The sequence below is a fragment of the Micropterus dolomieu genome, linkage group LG01, assembly GCF_021292245.1.
Source record: "Micropterus dolomieu isolate WLL.071019.BEF.003 ecotype Adirondacks linkage group LG01, ASM2129224v1, whole genome shotgun sequence".
NCBI lineage: Eukaryota > Metazoa > Chordata > Actinopteri > Centrarchiformes > Centrarchidae > Micropterus > Micropterus dolomieu.
Genome location: NC_060150.1, coordinates 5,864,730 through 5,882,438, shown reverse-complemented (window position 1 = coordinate 5,882,438; position 17,709 = coordinate 5,864,730). Strand labels below are relative to the sequence as shown.

At 41.6% G+C, this 17,709-nt stretch overlaps 1 protein-coding gene across 1 annotated transcript in view; it reads right to left on the bottom strand.

The window, feature by feature from the left end:
• Positions 1-17,096, bottom strand: part of scn1lab (sodium channel, voltage-gated, type I like, alpha b) — a 41,794-nt gene extending 24,698 nt beyond the window's left edge. Inside the window, exons 1-10 of the mRNA XM_046053806.1 lie at positions 16,960-17,096; positions 11,923-12,242; positions 10,628-10,746; positions 10,242-10,331; positions 8,562-8,690; positions 7,589-7,680; positions 5,518-5,796; positions 4,597-4,660; positions 1,431-1,572; positions 778-984 (exon numbers count right to left, since the gene is read on the bottom strand). Of these exons, the coding sequence (XP_045909762.1) occupies positions 778-984; positions 1,431-1,572; positions 4,597-4,660; positions 5,518-5,796; positions 7,589-7,680; positions 8,562-8,690; positions 10,242-10,331; positions 10,628-10,746; positions 11,923-12,189 (1,389 nt within the window). The 5' untranslated portion in view covers positions 12,190-12,242; positions 16,960-17,096. The remainder of the gene's footprint in view (positions 1-777; positions 985-1,430; positions 1,573-4,596; positions 4,661-5,517; positions 5,797-7,588; positions 7,681-8,561; positions 8,691-10,241; positions 10,332-10,627; positions 10,747-11,922; positions 12,243-16,959) is intronic.
• Positions 17,097-17,709: the final 613 nt, after the last annotated feature.

Below are 17,709 nucleotides of genomic sequence, written 5' to 3'. Positions count from 1 at the left end.
TGTTAGCTTACCATCATGCCGCTGTCTTTTCAAATATGATTCTCTCTCTGCTTTTAGTACATAGTCCATTACCACCCAGTCTTTGCAGATTCATCAGCCTCATCAGCCTCATCAGCCTCATCAGCCACATCATTTAATCAACGTCATCAGCCTACTAGCCTCAGCAGAGCCATCAGCAACCACCACATCCAGTGTCTGGACTCTGTTGGCGGATTCATCTTACCCTTACCATCAATTAGCCTACATAAAATCTTCCTGTAGAGTAAGTCCCAAAGACTTTCTGCCAAGACTTAATTATTACTTATCGTTTGTTACGTGAATCTCTACTTCAGTCATTTGTCTTTCCTGATTGAACTGTAGGTCGACCAAGGACTCCTTAAGCCCAGAGGGAGCAGCAGAGGGGTGTTAGTCATCCAGGACAGTGACTCCCTCAGTCCCCTGGGGCTATGCTGCTTTTGGCAGCTTGCTAAAGACTTTAAGCCCAAGAATTATATCAATATCCTCAGTTACATACATTCTCCCAGCCACTCATCTCTGTTAATAAATACTCTGGCTTTCCTACGTGCTCAACAAGAAATTCAAAGATCCTAAAATGTCCCTTTACAAATTTAAAACATCACTTTCTTTCTTTCCATCACAGCTCAATTAACCTTTTTTTCTCCCAATTTATTTTCAAATAAAACTTCTGAGATGAAATGAACATATTTCATTAGACAGACTGGTAGCCTGTAGCTCTATTCTAACATGAATTTGAGAAGACAAAGATGAATATCCTACCTGTGCCTCCTCCTGCTGTCTCTTGAGCTGCTCCAGCATGGCCTGGAACTCCTCCTCCTTCTGCTGAGCCTCCTCGATGGTCGCCTGGTTCTGCTCGTCATAAGCCATGGCCACCACGGCCAAGATCAGGTTGACCAGGTAAAAGGAGCCCAGGAAGATCACCAGCACGAAGAAGACCATGTAAGGTTTTCCCGCCGCGCGTAATGTCTGATGGATCCAAGACCGAGAAGAGAAAAAGTTGTTGTTAGGAATTTATTAGAAAATCAACCTATGTGTGAGAGTAAAAGAAGGGTGCCTGGGATGGATTTTTGCCTTTTCTTTTGTTTGTTGTTGAAATAAATAGCACAATATTTAACAGCTAGTGTCATCCCATTGTTTAATGACTTTTCAAATGTCAAGTTGCTAAATGGTGCTGCCGCAGTACAAAACAGAAGACAAAACAGAAGACAAAACACAAAAAACTTACATAACAGGCCTAGTCTATATTTGCAGAATGGCAGTCCCTTTTGAATTAACTCGATATGTTTGCTTAAATATTTACTTTTATTATGAACCGAGCTGCTTTCATTTCAGGTTTTTCTTGTTTTGCATTTTTAACACTACAACAAGCAGGCATATTTTGAGATGTGATGTGTTAACCACGCTCTGCCAACCTGCTGGTAGAGGTTTTCCCAGTAGTCCTGGGTCATGAGTCGGAACAAGGAGAGGAATGCCCAGCTGAAGGTGTCGAAGCTGGTGTAGCCATAGTTTGGATTACGGCCGGCTTTGACACATATAAAACCCTCTGGACAGAGCCTGTTAGGACACACAGGTGTTATGAACAATACTTTGCATTAAAGGTACCATGTGTAGTATTTTAAAACAGAGCTTGGGAATTCAGTATAATAACCATAAAATTCTGATTTCTGTATGGCGCAAAAATATATAGAAAAAAATATTATTGCAGGTAAGTAAGCCTTTTTTTTTTAACACAGATTAAGTGTTGTACATAATAAGAAGCATATACATAAAATTGTAAGGTTCATACAAAAGAAAAACCTTTAGGTCATACATATACGCCCACATACAAATGCAACACGACCAGAGAAAGCTTTCAGCAACCAGACACCCCTGAAAAATGTGAAAATGAATGTTTAGCCTAAATTAATAGAGTTATTGTAAAGCTAACCTAAAGAAGTAGGATTTTAAATGTTTTCAGACAGTCAACAGACTCAGCTGATGTAATGGGAGGAGGAAGTATGTTTCACTGTCTGAGTGCTAGGAGAGCAAAATAATCTGTTTGGCACTATGGTACAGCCAACAGTTTTTGGTTCGGTGGTGTAAGGGTTTAGTAGCTCGGAAATGTGATGAACTAGGAGTGATGTGTGATCTACGGTAAAAGCCTAGCTGCTGCATTCTGTAAACGCTGTAGATGTGCCAGGGCAGTTTGACTTCTAAGGCAAGTGAAAAGGGCATTGTTGATGTTAAGACGGAATAAAATGGAGCTATGAATGACGCGTTCAAAGTCAGAAGTCGATAGTAGCCTAATGGTGTGGTTTTTGCAAAGTTTCTGAATTGAAAAAAAAAAGATGATTGAACCAGTTTGTTGACATGGTTTTTGAATTTCAAATGAGGGTCAAATACTGTATACACCAAGATTTCTAGTATGGTTTGACATAGGAGGCAAGTGGGCCAATATACTGGAAAATGCCCTTAGTAACATTTTAAGGGCCAATGATGAGATGCTCGGTTTTGTCAATTTTGAATAAAGTTTGGTGAAATTCAGTCCTTTATAGCAGCTAAACAGTTATGGAGAGTGTCTAGGTTTCTGACATCATCTGGTTCACAAGTTGAGTGTCGCCCGTGTAACAATGATAGGATATACAGTACAACCAAAGCAACTGATTACGAGACGAGAAGCATACACAAAGAGAAAAGAAGGCTGAAGCGCCCCATCTAACGTGTGGATAAAGACACAAATTTCCCCATCGAGGCCGAGAAGCTTCTGTTTGACAAATATGAACCAAACCACTCAGGCGCTTTCCCAACCCATTATGTAGTCTATGGATTAGAATGGAAAATCAATGGGTTAAAATGCTGCACGTCTAGTAGAACTGAGATGGAGTGTTCCCCCTGTCAGCCTGCATGAGGATTTCATGTGCTTTTGGCAAAAGCCAGGTTGAAATTTGTCAAAAATTTATTTCCTTTCAAGGAGCTGCTTATCAAACCGTTTTTCCAATATTCTGGAATTAAGAGGTCATTTTGATATAGGTCTAAATGAATGGATCGAGGCCAGGTTTTCTTAAATTGATCAGGGACACAGATATAATATTAAATACAGCAGAGCTGATGACTAGAAAGAGCTCTTTAAAGAATTTGGAGGCTACGATATCAACTTGTCAGGGTGGGCTATTGTGTCCCCACAAATTAGGGGAAACCATTACTCCATCTATTTCCATTCACTTGTGTTCAAATTGTCTGCAGACCATCACACAGGAGAGTAATACACACTCAATACTGCCAGATGTCAGTAAAAAATCATGTTTTTAGTTTACAGCCACCCAATCCGAGTCTAAGAAGATTCCTTTCCATCCATTGCTTTTGTTTTTGTTATTATTCTTCCTGTATCAAATTTTATGAGCTAATCTTGTCCAAGTACTTGGAGATAGCCATGTCAGACCGTGATGTGTAGTAAACAGTCCTGGATCAGGGCTAAAGCAAGTCCAGTTGCCTGTGCCTTAGCACATCTGATATGTGTTGATGTTGTTTCTTATGCTGCATTCCAGGCAACTGGGAATTTCTGGTCTCCAACTACAAAAAATACCATGGAACGCCACTTGAAGTCGCATTTCCTACTAGAAAATTGTACCCCAACTTCACGAGTAGCAGCCGAATGGCGTCACACAACAATGCCAGCTCCCATGGAAGCACACATACAACATAAACTAAAAGGCAACATAAAGTACATTTCCATGTATTTAAATAATTCATGCTATCTTATAGTAAAACCTGTTCTGCATGTAAATTGATGTAGAAATGTTTTGCCAATGTTATTAGGTAGCTGATTGCAGTAAAGAATCTCTGAAAGTCATCTTCTCTTCACAAGAGTTATTCACTAAAATGTTAAAAATGCCCAGAAATGTGAAAGCATTTGGAAATATAGCCTACAACTTCTGCTGAATTTTGAGGATTACCAACTGATGTAGCTAGAAGGATACACAGTTAACAAGTAACGTATATTTATCACTTGTTATTAATACAATGGCCATCCTTTAAATTAGCCTAACATCAGTGCAATGCTGGGGGTTTAACTGTGCATAAACTTGCCAAAGAAACATCAGTTGGTCAGCCATGTTGATTGTTTACATTTGGTGTCATGCATCACCATGCAACTGAAACGCTTTGAGGTTGGAAGTCGGAAGTTTCAACTGGGAAATATCCCAGTTCCAGTAGGTCTCGGATGCGGCATTACACACAATTTGGGCCTGTGACATCATCAGCCTCATTGATGCAACTAACCTATCGGCCTCTAGCTGACAAAACTAAAGGAAAACTGAAAGCTTGAAACTGTCACAATGTCTGTGTACCTTTTAGGATGGAATACGCAGCTTTAATAAATGGCTTACATATCAACTGAAATCAATCCAATAACAACAAAAATAAAATGGAAGGAGTTTCAACCCTTGCCAAAACACATGAAATTAAATGCACCTACAGTTTAACCAGTATTTTAGATGCCTGTGATGCTTTGGCACAGTGTCGAGTGTCGACACTAATTGTGTGTGCTCAGCTTTGTAGCGCATCTAACTGGCCATATAAATAAAACATGTCATGCCTTACCCAGCACCACTGCCATTTCCACAGAGCAGAGCATCCCTGCTGCCAGGGAGGAAATAGTGATTACCTAGAGGAGAGGAGAGACAGAGGGGACGGTCAGTCAGGGCCACATCAAGGGGGTTAAACAGGGGATATGAAGAAACAGAAAGATCGATGAGAGAACAGGAAGACAATATGCACCCTGTGGATTTCAGTTTTTGAGTGGCATACAGTGGCTGGGAGAAAGTGGTGATTTTGTTGTTTAAACACCCAACCACATTAGTCATCCCGTGTGTGTGTGTGAGACATGAGCACATGTGACTGTTGAAGCTGTCACGGTCACTCTGTCCACTCTGTATCTACCACTTAACTGTCACTAAATAACAATCAAATCAGATCATTTTAGGGGCAAATGTAGTCTATGATGCAATTAAGATGCTAGACTTTAAAACAATTTTAATCATCTCTGTCTCTCTCTTCTTCTTCTCATCTTGCTCTGGCATCAGCTTGTCATGTAGCTGGTGCACGTCTCCTCGATATCCTGCTGGCGGTCAGTGACTCACCCTCCTCTAGCACTAAGCTGCTCATGCCACACAGATGGGCTATGGGAGAATGATGAAGGGTAGCGAGGGGGTGAAAGTAGAGGGTTTTATTGTTGTGGCGATTATCCACAACATTTGCTGCATTCTCCCACCAGCCCTTGTTAGAGAGCGCAGCCACTGCTCCCAGCCATTGCTGTCACTCCTTATCACGGCAGCAGGCTAGCATGCCTGACCTCCCCCACACAACCACCACCACCACCACCCCCCTGACCCATCTCTGCATATGAAGTAACCGGTATCTGACTCAGGCCGTCTGTGATGGATGCTAACTTGACCCTGGTTAACCCCTATGTGCGCCTGGCAGACATGTAACAGCACTTTCACACCGCCTCACTGGGCTTACTCTCGTCACTGATGTACTCTGTCCAGTTGAAGGAGTTCTCTTCGGTGTTCTGCAGAAACGTGGTGTTGATTTCCAGCGGGGTGTTGTTGAAAAACATTGCGTCGTCAGTCGTGATGTTGCTGCTGTTGCTGACGATTCGCACGCACTTTTGCCTCAGGTTGCCCATGAAGAGTTGCAAGCCGATGAGGGCGAATACGCTGAGGCAGAACACAGTGAGGATCATGACGTCCGACAGCTTTTTTACCGACTGGATCAGTGCGCCAACAATGGTCTTCAAGCCTAAACAGGAGGGAGGGCAAGGGGGCGGGAGGGGTGCATTGCAGAATGATTACTGCCTACTAATTAAAGCCACACGCTTGTATAGAGAAGAAGCTGCTACTAAGAGCTTACAGTAGCAAAGCAGCTAGGGGGATCTGCAGTGGAGGTTCCTGTATGAACTGTTGTCATAAAGGAACCAGGCTGACACAGATCACTACTGAGAAAGGATGAATCACTAGAGAAAGCTACGATATTGGTCTCTGGACTGCTATGCTCTCCAGCCAGTTACTTTACTGGTCTCATACCTTTCTCATGCAGCTGGTGGTGGAGCATGAGGAAAATGGGTGATCAAACATAGACAAAAGTCCACATCAGCTTCTTCAAGTCAGAAAATAATGTTGTTTGGAAGGTTCAGGGGGGCAATATGTGAACATGTGATGTGTAATTTGTGTTCATATTTTTTGTGTGTAATGTTGCATTTTGCTGTTTTCACTGTTTTGAAACTGCTGCAGAATTTCATCAAGTATTTAGTTTGTTCTTGCTGATGGAACCAACAACTTAATAAAGGATTAGTTCAACATTTTGGGAAATGCTTTCATGCTGAGAATTTGACGCCACTTACATGGCTGTACAAGCAAGCAAATGTTTATCTTAGATTAGCTTAGCATTAAGGCTGGAAGCCTTACCGCTGATGTACTGCGTCATCAGTCAATAATACAGTGCGTTTTGTTTGTTTAATTTGTACATAAGCCGAAATGTCTAAATGGTCAAAAAAAGCTTATGGTTTGGTATCTTGAAATTGTGTTTTTTGTCCAGATTAAAGAAATTGGATACAGGATGTAAATTGTCAGCTTTAGAGGTGCTGGAAAGTGCATTTTTAAACTTCTGACAGAGCCAGGCTAGCTGTTTCATCTGCTTCCAGTCTCTATGCTAAGCTAAGCTAATCACTTTAGTTTGCAGACATGATAGTGGTATTAATCTTCTCATTTAACTCTCCACAAGGCAGTAAGCCTATTTCAAAAAATGCCGAACTATTTCTTTCACACAGTGTTGCAGTGTGGAAAACCAATCAGGTCTTCAGATGTCAATGCTCAACATTAAAGACCCAATTTTAACCAAAACATAACTCTTGTTTCACCATTTCCCCCACCTTTGTGCCATGTACACTATGCTCTACACATAAATATCATGAAGTGAACGGCAAAAGGCATTTCAAGGTCAGGAAAATACCAACATGTGCTAGCACTGCTTGTTCTAGGCTTATAATAGAGCTCAAAATGTTTAAAGTGGGTCCAAATGTAGATGTGACAGCTAGAATAAGTAATGCATATTGTGACCTTTGTGTTAGTTTGAGATGTGAATAGTTTTAGTGTTTGGAATACCGTTACCCAACCACCATTCACCATATCACAATTTCTCCAAAAACACACAACATTGAACAAGACATGCACAGGAAAACAAGGTAAGGAGGAACCCTACACACACAAGTGCTTGCCACCAGAAAATCGGCTTTTGCAATGTCTCATGCAAAAAGGAAAAACAAATAAGTAAGTCTCCCAAGGCAAGAATAGATTTCAACCAAAAAGAATTCTGCCTTAAAGGATGTATCTAAAAGCTACGAATCCTGTCAATCTGTGCAGATTGGAGCCAGATTCCAGCTTTTACTAGCCTTGGGACGAAGGCAGCATGAGGGACGGCGATGAGCGTCATTACGCTTAGCTAGAGTGAGATGAGCTGAGAGGGGGCGGGAAGGGTGCTTGAATGTTAGCTGTTAGCATTTCATTAACCCTATGGGCCTTGATGGCTCTCTCACCTGGGATGACTGATATAGTTTTCAGGGCTCGCAGAACCCTGAAGGTTCGCAGTGCTGAGACATTGCCCAGGTCCACAAACTCTGTGACATATCTGTAAGGGAAGGGAACGGAGGGGGAGGAGGAAGGAGGGAGGGTGGGAGTCGGGTAGAGGGGCATTTCGGAAAAAGGGGACACACACACACGTACACGCGCACACACAAATCAGGCAATCACGCACATGGCATGACAAGACAAAAGGAGGGTCGTGGGGAGGGCAGGGGAGAGGAGGGAACGGCAAACTGTCACACACAGAGGACAAATGGCAGGAGTGCTGGCAGCAGGCGCGGGCAGCCTTACCTGGTATTACTGAGATAGTTTTCAAAGCTCGCAATACTCTGAACGTGCGCAGAGCTGAAACATTGCCTAGGTTTACAAACTCTGTTATATACCTGCAGGATCAAATGCACAGTTACTACACAGCATTACACAGTCAGAAACCCAATACACGTGCACAGACATCTGAGAAATAAAAACCACCTCTCATAACAGCATCATGAATTCATCTCTCAGGCAAAAAAGGGTCGCAGTGTTATTATATTATGTGATCAGTGAGTAATCCTTCGGAGCAACAAATACTACGAACACAAAAAAATCAGCCAACATTCACTACGTAACCTAATGCTGACGGCTTTATTTTGTAGTTTCAAGACTAGTAGCTGGAGTTATTGAAGCGTGGGACAAATATGGGCCAAGATACTCCATGCTTTGGGGGCTCACATCCATTATGACCAAAGCTGATATTTCTGGCCATGCTCACAAGACGTAGACGAATTAGCTGCAGATTATCATGCCCCTCTTCATTTTCTGTTCTTCTCCTCACATTCAGTGGGACTTAATAGGCTGCTGGGCTGATTTGCATTTAAAGCATTTGGCCTCTTAATTTATGCCAGATCATGTTAAGCTGATCCTAACTATGCTTGTCAGGATACTTACGCCATGAGGATAACACTGAAATCCAGCCAGTTCCACGGGTCCCGCAGGAAAGTGAACTTCCCCACACAGAAGCCCCTGGCCAGGATCTTTATAAGGGACTCGAAGGTGTAAATCCCTGTGAATGTGTACCTGGTGAACAAGGTGAGGAAGAGGGGAAGTGCAAGGAGAGAGGAGGACAAGGCACGCAGGGAGAGATAATGATGTTGGTTAGCGGCTCCATTGCTCAGAGGCAAGGTGACAGACCCATGCAGCGCAGCACTAGATTTTCACATGACCTGTATGACTGTGTCCTCTCATTAGTCATCCATTTTCGTAATGGGATTCTTGATTATCACATTATCTCCAAATGTTGCTGTAGTGTGTACTGATCCACTTTGTCAGACAGTTCAGTTTGCTTTACTGCATTTGCGTGTTCACAATTACATTTCTTCTAAAATAAAGTTTAATGCTATCTAATGTTTTTGTCACTCTTTTTGTTTTTCCCTTTTGTATTTGGGATAAACATGCTGAGTTTTGGAACTACAGTTCCCATCATGCTCTGGTGGATTAAGGCAGTTAGTGTTATGTTGCCAAAGAGTCATTGGCTTATGCCGCTCATGCTGTATCGGAGTTATCATTATCACAAATGTCCAACTTGTCAATAGCGTTTTCATCAACATTCAAGTCGAAAATTCGACTGGGAATTTCTCTGAAAGCTCCAAAACATCCGACTTGGCACTTAATAATACAAAAGAGGCTGAAAACCGAACAAACATGGACGCCTCACATCAGTCAAAGTCTGTGGTTCATAGTAATTAAACACAAATTGAATGGTTATGGTGACATTTGGTCACTGCACAGTTTCTTAAGCCTCACAGGACCATCTCTGGGAATCTTTCCTATCTGACACATCCTGTATGACATGAACACTGCATATGCATGAAATTACTCCCTACCCCTACCTAGAACTATACTTACTATACTCTGCACTTTTCTTATTTGAGTGTCCAAAATCTGAGTCTAAAATGTATGCACTACATAGAGCCCTCCACACAGCCTTCCACAATGGAGCAATATCAAGCAGTCTCAGTGACTAAGAATTCCATAATGCAATGCGGCACATTTTATAGAGACAAAAATGACAAGTCGACAGACCGACACTACACCTGATGACTCCAAATAATGATCATTCATAAGTGTCTCAAATCTCACTTTACTGCTCATTAAAGAGTCAACTGATGTCTGTACAGGGAGTAGTGAATGAATAAACAACGGAGTGATCTCTGACACACTGACTCATTTAGATTTTTACAATTTTACATCATGGAAAGATATATTGCATTAGCTATTAGCAGATCTTGTTTTCACTTTAACAATGGATGCACAGACAGCAACCAGTTGATTACTTCTGATACTGAAGATAACGTCTAAACAAGAGAATTATTAGGCAAGGTGTGTCTTCTCTAAGCAGATTTGAGTATGCTTATCCACGACCGGACATCAGACATACTGTTATCTATATATGTGTAGGTTGGGTGTGATTTCAGTGTGTGTGTAACATGTATTTGTGTGAAGAAGAAGAACAGGTGTGGTTTTTGATGAAAATTGGAATCAGGTTCAATACGGGTAAATCAATATGTCAATGTAAAACCAAAAGATAATCTGTTTTACAGACGTAAATGAGAAAAAATGGTTACTTACTCTACATTCTTGGCCCATTCTGGGGGATTACTCAGGGTCATGAAAGCACAGTTGGTCAGGATGGTGAACATGATCAACATGCTGAACATCGTAGAGACGAAGTCAAGGAACACAATGGAACATTTGTGTTTTTGAGCATAATTTTCTGTACTCATACATGCATGATGTATGACACACTAGCACATTTCCCCATGCATAAATGCGACAGTATGTATACGTGTTTCCATTCACTCAGCAGCAGTAAAGCCTGATGCATGCCTACAAAGAAAGTCTAAACCAATCATGACATTTAGTCTTCAACATCAGCACATTAAAATCCCTCTTTTCTCTGATAAACTCTTTAATCCAAATCAAGCCGTGTCTGTAGCAAACTCTGAAAAGGATATGAATGTACTAAAACTCTAATAGCTATCCTCCTTACAGGGTTGAAGGAGCTTATCATGTACAAGGCAGGATTGGCGTTGAAACGGAAGATTGTCTTCCCACGATTCAATACTATGAAGGTCTGAAAGAGAGACAGAACAAAATTCATTAAAAACTGTATCACACAAAGGCTTGTTTCATCCCTGCTCATCTTCTCTGTGTTATATTTGAGAGATGCGGCACACAGAGGAGATATAAAACAGCACTGAACAGTCATTTCATGAATCCACATGTGTTATTTTGTGTCTTATAGTGTCTGCTCATCGTGCCTGCTTGATTAGTCATAACAGCAAAGAGGATTAGTATTATTAGTCATAACAGCAGAGAGGAGTAGGCTGCCCTCTCTGTTCAGCCTCTGCTCAGGGTCTGTGTTATTATAATGAAGCTGGATGAGTCTTCAGGCAGGACATGTTGGCACCGCAGTTCAACTGGCACAACAGCTCAGATTAGCATTTAGCACCTCTGTTGGCACATGCTTTAAGGGTTCTGACTTGGCTGAGCACATGTTGTAGCTGTTGCCAGTGGTGGAAGAAATATTCAGATCCTTTAGTTAAGTAAAAGTAAAACAATGTAAGCATACTCTGTTCCAAGGTCTTAATTCAAGCTTAGAGGGATAGTTTAACATTTTGCGAAATACACTTATTCGCTTTGTTGCCGAATGTTAGATAAGAGGATCGATGCGAGCAGCCAGTTAGCTTAGCTTAGCATAACAAATGGAGATAGGGGAACCAGTTTAGTCCAACTTTAATAAAGAGAAAAAGTGTAAAGAAGCATAAAAAAAAAATACTCAAGTACAATTATCTCAAAAGTACAGAAGTTGAGTAATTACGTCCATGAAACACATGAATGGTAGTGACCATGATTACAAAAGACTTCGCTGCACTCTAACCTTTGATTTAAATGAATCTGCCTACACTGAAAGATAGGAAGTTAATTTATTCAGTTATCTTTCTTCAGCAAGTTGTCTTACGTGGGAGGAAATTGCTACATCTGCCCATGTGTTTCCTTAAAATAGTTTGCTAAGAGCATCTGGCAATTAACTTCAAGCTTTTGAAAAGCTTTGACTAAAAAGTACAAACCTGTAATGTATCACAATTCAGTGCTTGAGTCATACCGTAATTGAAAGCTAAATTAGTACAAATAATTATGCTTTAAGGCCAGCACAGAAAAGAGCATGTCTTAAAAGAATCCATTCACATTAGTGTTAATATTTTCCTTTGATAAGTTGGACTATTGAACTCATAACCTTTAAACGGACCTTCTGATTGCTGTAGTAGGGGTCAATGTCCTCCAGAGGGGTGGACACCAAATGGGGAGGGATGTCCCCGTAGATGAAGGGGAGAGACTTCCCCGCCTCCAGGTCACTGTTGGGCTTGGGCCCATTTTCATCGTCGCTGTCGTTGCGGCGCTCCGACCGCGGTCTCCGGGCCTCCTCCTCGGCGATTCGCCTCTCGATGGCGGCCAACGACTCGGGGACGAAGGGGCAGAAGCTGTCAGGTCCGGGCGGTACAAGCAGCTGTGCCATCTTGTCATCCTGCTCCTTCAGAGGGCAGCGAGGGGCTCAGCTGGGGCAGGGAGCTGCAACGAGAAGGGAATAAGGGAGGGAAACGGGTCAGGAGTCATGGCTAGAAAATCATTGCTACATTCACTTCCTGCTGTAAGAAATCTGGAAACCCTACCTGGATAAGTTAGAGAGCACATTTCTGTAAATGTGCTGTTGTGTCTGAATAAAGCCGTAAGAAACATTTACTTAAAGTGGTGGATTTTAAAACTTATTTTGTTTTAGTTGAGCATAAAGAGATTAGAGTGATCTTCATCAGGCAAACACAACTTGCATTTAATAATAATAATTTTAAAAACTATTTATATAGCACCTTTCATACAGATGGACCTTAAGTACATTTAAAATCAAAACAACAAATCAAATGTTTTCACAATTAATCATCTTTCAATGTCTCTTTGTTTATGTAACCTTGTGCTGCTGCTCTTTACTTAAATCTGTTTACATTCAGTTCAGACATGTGCCATGTTGAGTGTTACAGAAGTAAGATTGCCGTTGTGGCTTTTACATAAAAGTGACTCCGGCACTTACAGTATGCTGACATGAGACCAACATGTTAAATTGCCATCACATTCATTAAGGAGGCAAATATAATAATGCTCCAAGGTCACTTATGAGACAAGCATACAGCCACTAAGGAAATTATATAGAGGAGTAAAACATAAAGAGAGCACATATCACATTAAAATGTTTCCGAGTGACTACTACCAATTTGATCTCCTTAATGTATATCACAAGCGTGTGACTTTTCTAGTTGTATAACCGATGACTTGACTTGATCTGCTTTTATGTTGCTTTGAGTTTGGAGGCAAACCACCTGTCTGCTTAAAGGCACACTGCTTCTACACTTTGGAGGAGAACAAACATCGTGTCGTGTGTCACGCTGATGTCTGGGTAGAGTGTTTTAATGACCGAGGGGCAGGGTCACAGGTAGGGTGGAGGCTTTAGAGAGGGAATAAACAACGGCTCTGACGTTGGTGGCAGGCCCTCAGCTGATTCACAGGGACACAGAAATAGCCAGCACCAACTGAGGTGGACAGCGTGAGAAAAAGACAAGCAAAAGACTCTCTCAAGAGAACACAATCTTGCCACTTTCCACCGTTTAATGCTCCGTCTAAATCTATTTATTGCTGCATTTAGCTTCATGGAGAAAGTGGTTTCTGGATAGGCCGTGCTGTCGTTTATCGCATAATTAACTGGTGGATGGCCTCAAATTAGTAAAAAATTAACTGTTTTAGCTTTCAGCAGAAAAAATGCAGTTGACAGCAATTATTAATTTTTTTCCCCTACACCAATCAGCACCAACACCAGATTCCCCCCTGTGGAACACCCTTCACACCCAGAAGCCCATCATGTTCCCGCAGGGAATAGAGGCAAGGCACACAAACAAGATCTTCCCAAAAAACCCTTGAGCCATTATCAGTGCATCCTCGGTGCCTCCCACTCTCTGCAGTCTCACAGTCTCGTTCCTTGTGGGACAAACGTATACTGGCCCAGAAAACAGGAACCTGGGCTCTGGCTGATGTCTACTTGAGCTTTTTCCAAATGGAAATGAACGAACAGAGACCTCCTCAGCCCACCACAGCCTATTTTTCTTTGTATTTTAAAAAGCAGGGGTAGAGCAAGGGACAATTTTAAGCTATTTTGACATTCAACCCTGTGTCTCAGAAGCAAGCAACCAAGGGAAAGTCTGGAACACAGTGTCATCCGTGATCTAAATATGAGTTTTACCGGTTTTAGACTGTATGTGTCACACCTAACAATGTCACACCATACCTAAACTAATTCACAAACTCTCTTTTTACACATCTCTGCCACCAGACTTCCTTTCCTGACCACGTGGAAGTGGGAAGTCAAAAAATGTGACCTCACCATCGATAACAGTGGGTGAAGTTCATTCTTGATTTCATTTAAAAAATAATCTTCTCTGAATGAAATAATGAAACATCAAGTGATATAAAAGCAGGTTGTTATCCATAGAATCCTCCAGTAAAATGTTTGGAAAATCCAATTTTTTGCTTTCTTACTGTCAGTTAAGAGGAAATCAATACCACTCTCATGTCTGCAGAATAAATATGAAGTCAAAGCCAGCTGCCGGTTTGCCTAGATGAGCATAAAAACTGGGAAAAGGGGGAAACAGCTAGCATGGCTCCGAACGTAAGAAAACAACAACTCTAAAGCTCACTAATTTAAACGTTACATCTTGTTTGTTTCACTTACATAGTCAGGCTAGTTTTCATGCCCCTGCTTCCAGTATTAATGCTAAGCCAAGCTAACCACCTTCTGGCTGTAGCTTCATAACAAAGTGACAAATATGAGAGTGATATCGATCTTTTCATCTAACACTCGGAGAGATACTAAATATTCTAAAAATTCACTTTAAAGCCTAGTAACCCATTAGACGCCTGTCCCTTTTACTAGTCTGGTGTAGCTATAGTTTTGACAAATAAACACAGTTTTGACAAACGCATTAAACTCAATTAGAAGACTCGTCTGGGTTTTTTTAGAAGTTCTCTGGATGTTTAAAACCTCTTAAGGGCAGCGGGTCACCTGCTTGAGCTGGTTCTTAGCTGCTTAGATCGTGCATACCAATTTAAATGTTTAAACTTTTGTCAAAATGGACATGCTATACATCTTTTGATTGTTTAGATTCTAAAACATTCAACCGTTTAGTTCATTTTATGGAAACAATGAGCACCAGTCTTATATATTCAGATTTACTGGCATGGTAATGAAATCAAAGGTCTTTCCTAAATATAGGCAGGATGTTGAAGTGAAGCAAATAAAAGCCCAGGCTATTCATTTAAGTTTTACAGTAAGCATATTCCAATTGATCCAAAATGTCAAACTATCCCTTGAAATTCCCCTGTGTTAGAGTTAATTTTTGATTTTAACATTTGCAACAAAAAAGATTACATACTTGTTGCTACTTTTCAGCTAACACGGACGAGAAGTTTAAACATCTGTCCATGATGAGGACTGTGTCTTACGGTCCAAAGCTAGCAAAGAAGCTGGTATGAAAAAAGCGAGTATGGGGAGCTAAAATGGCTTTGTCAAAATTTGCATTACAGTTTTGCAACATAATCAAGTCTTTGAGGGGACAAATAACTAAAATTTAAAACACTATCACAAACCTTTTGTCCTAAAAACAACCATGTATTTTTATGCAATAACACGCATGATAAAACATTACATTTTAACCCTTTCTTGATGATAATCTTGGTGATAATCTTGGGTCATAAATTACGGTCAGCAAAGCGAAACATCCATAATTACTGGACTGGAGGCTTATTAAAAACTCACAGTAGCCATCAAATGTGTTTCTAAGAATGCATCAGGCATAAACTGTGAATTAATTGTAGCTTCTCCCATAGGGGAATCTCATACAACAGCACATCTGCTTGTTTCCAAAAGACTGCCCCGGGACCCAGTGTTGTGATGTGTGGCCTGACAACCTGTCTAGCATGAGCTGCTAGGTGGTGGTGCTGGTGGGGTGGGGGGAAGGTTGTGAGGCCAGATCGACCGCATAGGCCCAATATCCACACCCACCTCTGAGCTCAGCTATTACTGTGGTCATCCCTGGGTCGAATATAAGATGACAGACTGAAAACATGTAGGGACGGCAGACATTTCTGCACTTATGTATCCTGGCACCTAAAGGGATCACGGCATCTATGAAATCAGAAGCAATCTGGTTCACACGTAGGCAGCCTTAAGCGTTCCACATGGATACCGCGCTTTTAAAAAAAATCATTCGCTATTTCAAGGGTTATCTGTGAATTTCAAGTGTTTTTTGCACACTTACATCGATGCTAAGAGATGAAAAGCCTTTGGAAAATGGAGAATAATTGATCTCAGTCTTTTTCTCTAATGGCCACAACATAAGATAACTTTTTTCACAACCTTCTAAATTATGACATGAAACCATGATGGAAGGCCTCTATCATGCTCTTGTTAGCAGTTTCCATTGTAATACAACACTCACATGTCCAAATGTGCTATTAAACTTCCTGATGCAATGTCGACAGTACTACTGTTAAAAAAAAAAGCCACCACCAGGCTTCAGAAGTCTGAATTAAACAAATAAAGTGTGTATCTTTCAAAGTTACTGCCTTACTAGTAAATGATGTTTCACTGTCCGTGGTGCTAAATGAGACAAGCAGCAACACACCAGTGAGGACCTAACCCCAGTGTATCAGACATTTTGTTAAACAACAAAAACAATATCTCTAGAGTGTTCTTTGGCTGGACATTTGCCCTCTGCTGGCTAAATCTACCTGAGTTACCCACATTTCATCTGAATGACTTCAATTTCAGCTGGCACGGTGTCAAAAGGGCGCTGCTGTCCATGGTGCTTAGAGAGAGAAGCGCACAGAAAACAGACAACAAATGGAAACCTACATGATACCTGAGAGGTATGTGAATGTGTTTAACTACAGTTACACAAATGTGCCTGTAATATTCATACACAGAGGCGTCTCTACAGCGAGATTATCGTCACCTTAAAGCACTTTGAGGACGTTTTTTTCATCTCCTGTGGCAGCTGGCCTAACGTTACCTGTAATAGGCTGAAGGTAACAGACATATTTCTATGGTATTTTTTTTAGGACTGCTGTATTGATTTCCTTACCAACTCAGAGCTACAGAGGCTGACATGAAAGTATGTGGATGGACGTAGCTTGCAAGGCTAATTAGAAATCAGAGAAAAAGACACAGGCTGGTGTCTGACGGTACCTTAATTGTCGCGGTTTCAAAACGAGCCGAGGGGGCCGCGGCAGCTGTCGCCATGTTGATGATGCCTCCGCGTTATCTCCATCACTTCAAAAACTGACACTTCTCGCCACATTTGCCACAGACGAGAGCTTCCCGAATCAGCCGCGACCGTCACGTCCACCCCCTCCCTGCCCTCCCCACCTCCCACCTCGCCCCAGATACACCAGCACCAGCACGACGACACCCGGGAGCAAGGAACAACAAGAGAGCGACCGACCGAGGTTGAGGTTTTCAGTCGCTTCAGCGGTCATGGAAACCAGTGGTGACCAAACTGGAGTCCAGGAGGAGGGGGGGGGGGGGGCATCTGTGGTCCCTAAACTGTGGTTGAAATGGCTTCAAGCAAAACCAGGGCACCAGAGAGCTTTAAATGAACTAATATATCCTTCTTGAACTACTTGTTTTCTCCACATTTCCATATGGCATATATTAAAACACAATTAAACCCTGAAATGGGGTTAAAATCTTGGGACGTAAAGAAATGGGACCTAAAGACTATAAGCGTAGCCTCACTGATGTGCAAAGGCTCACAAGTCCTACCATGAATGGGTCTGAATGAGTCTGGGCGTGTCCTTGCCAGATGTGTCTGTTGCTTGCAATCAATCCCCTATACAGAGAGCAACTGGTTTACCAAAAATAGCAATAGACCTTTGTTGTTGTTTTTTTCTGCTTACATATGAAACATCTTTAAATGTCGGTCCTTCTCGCGTCACA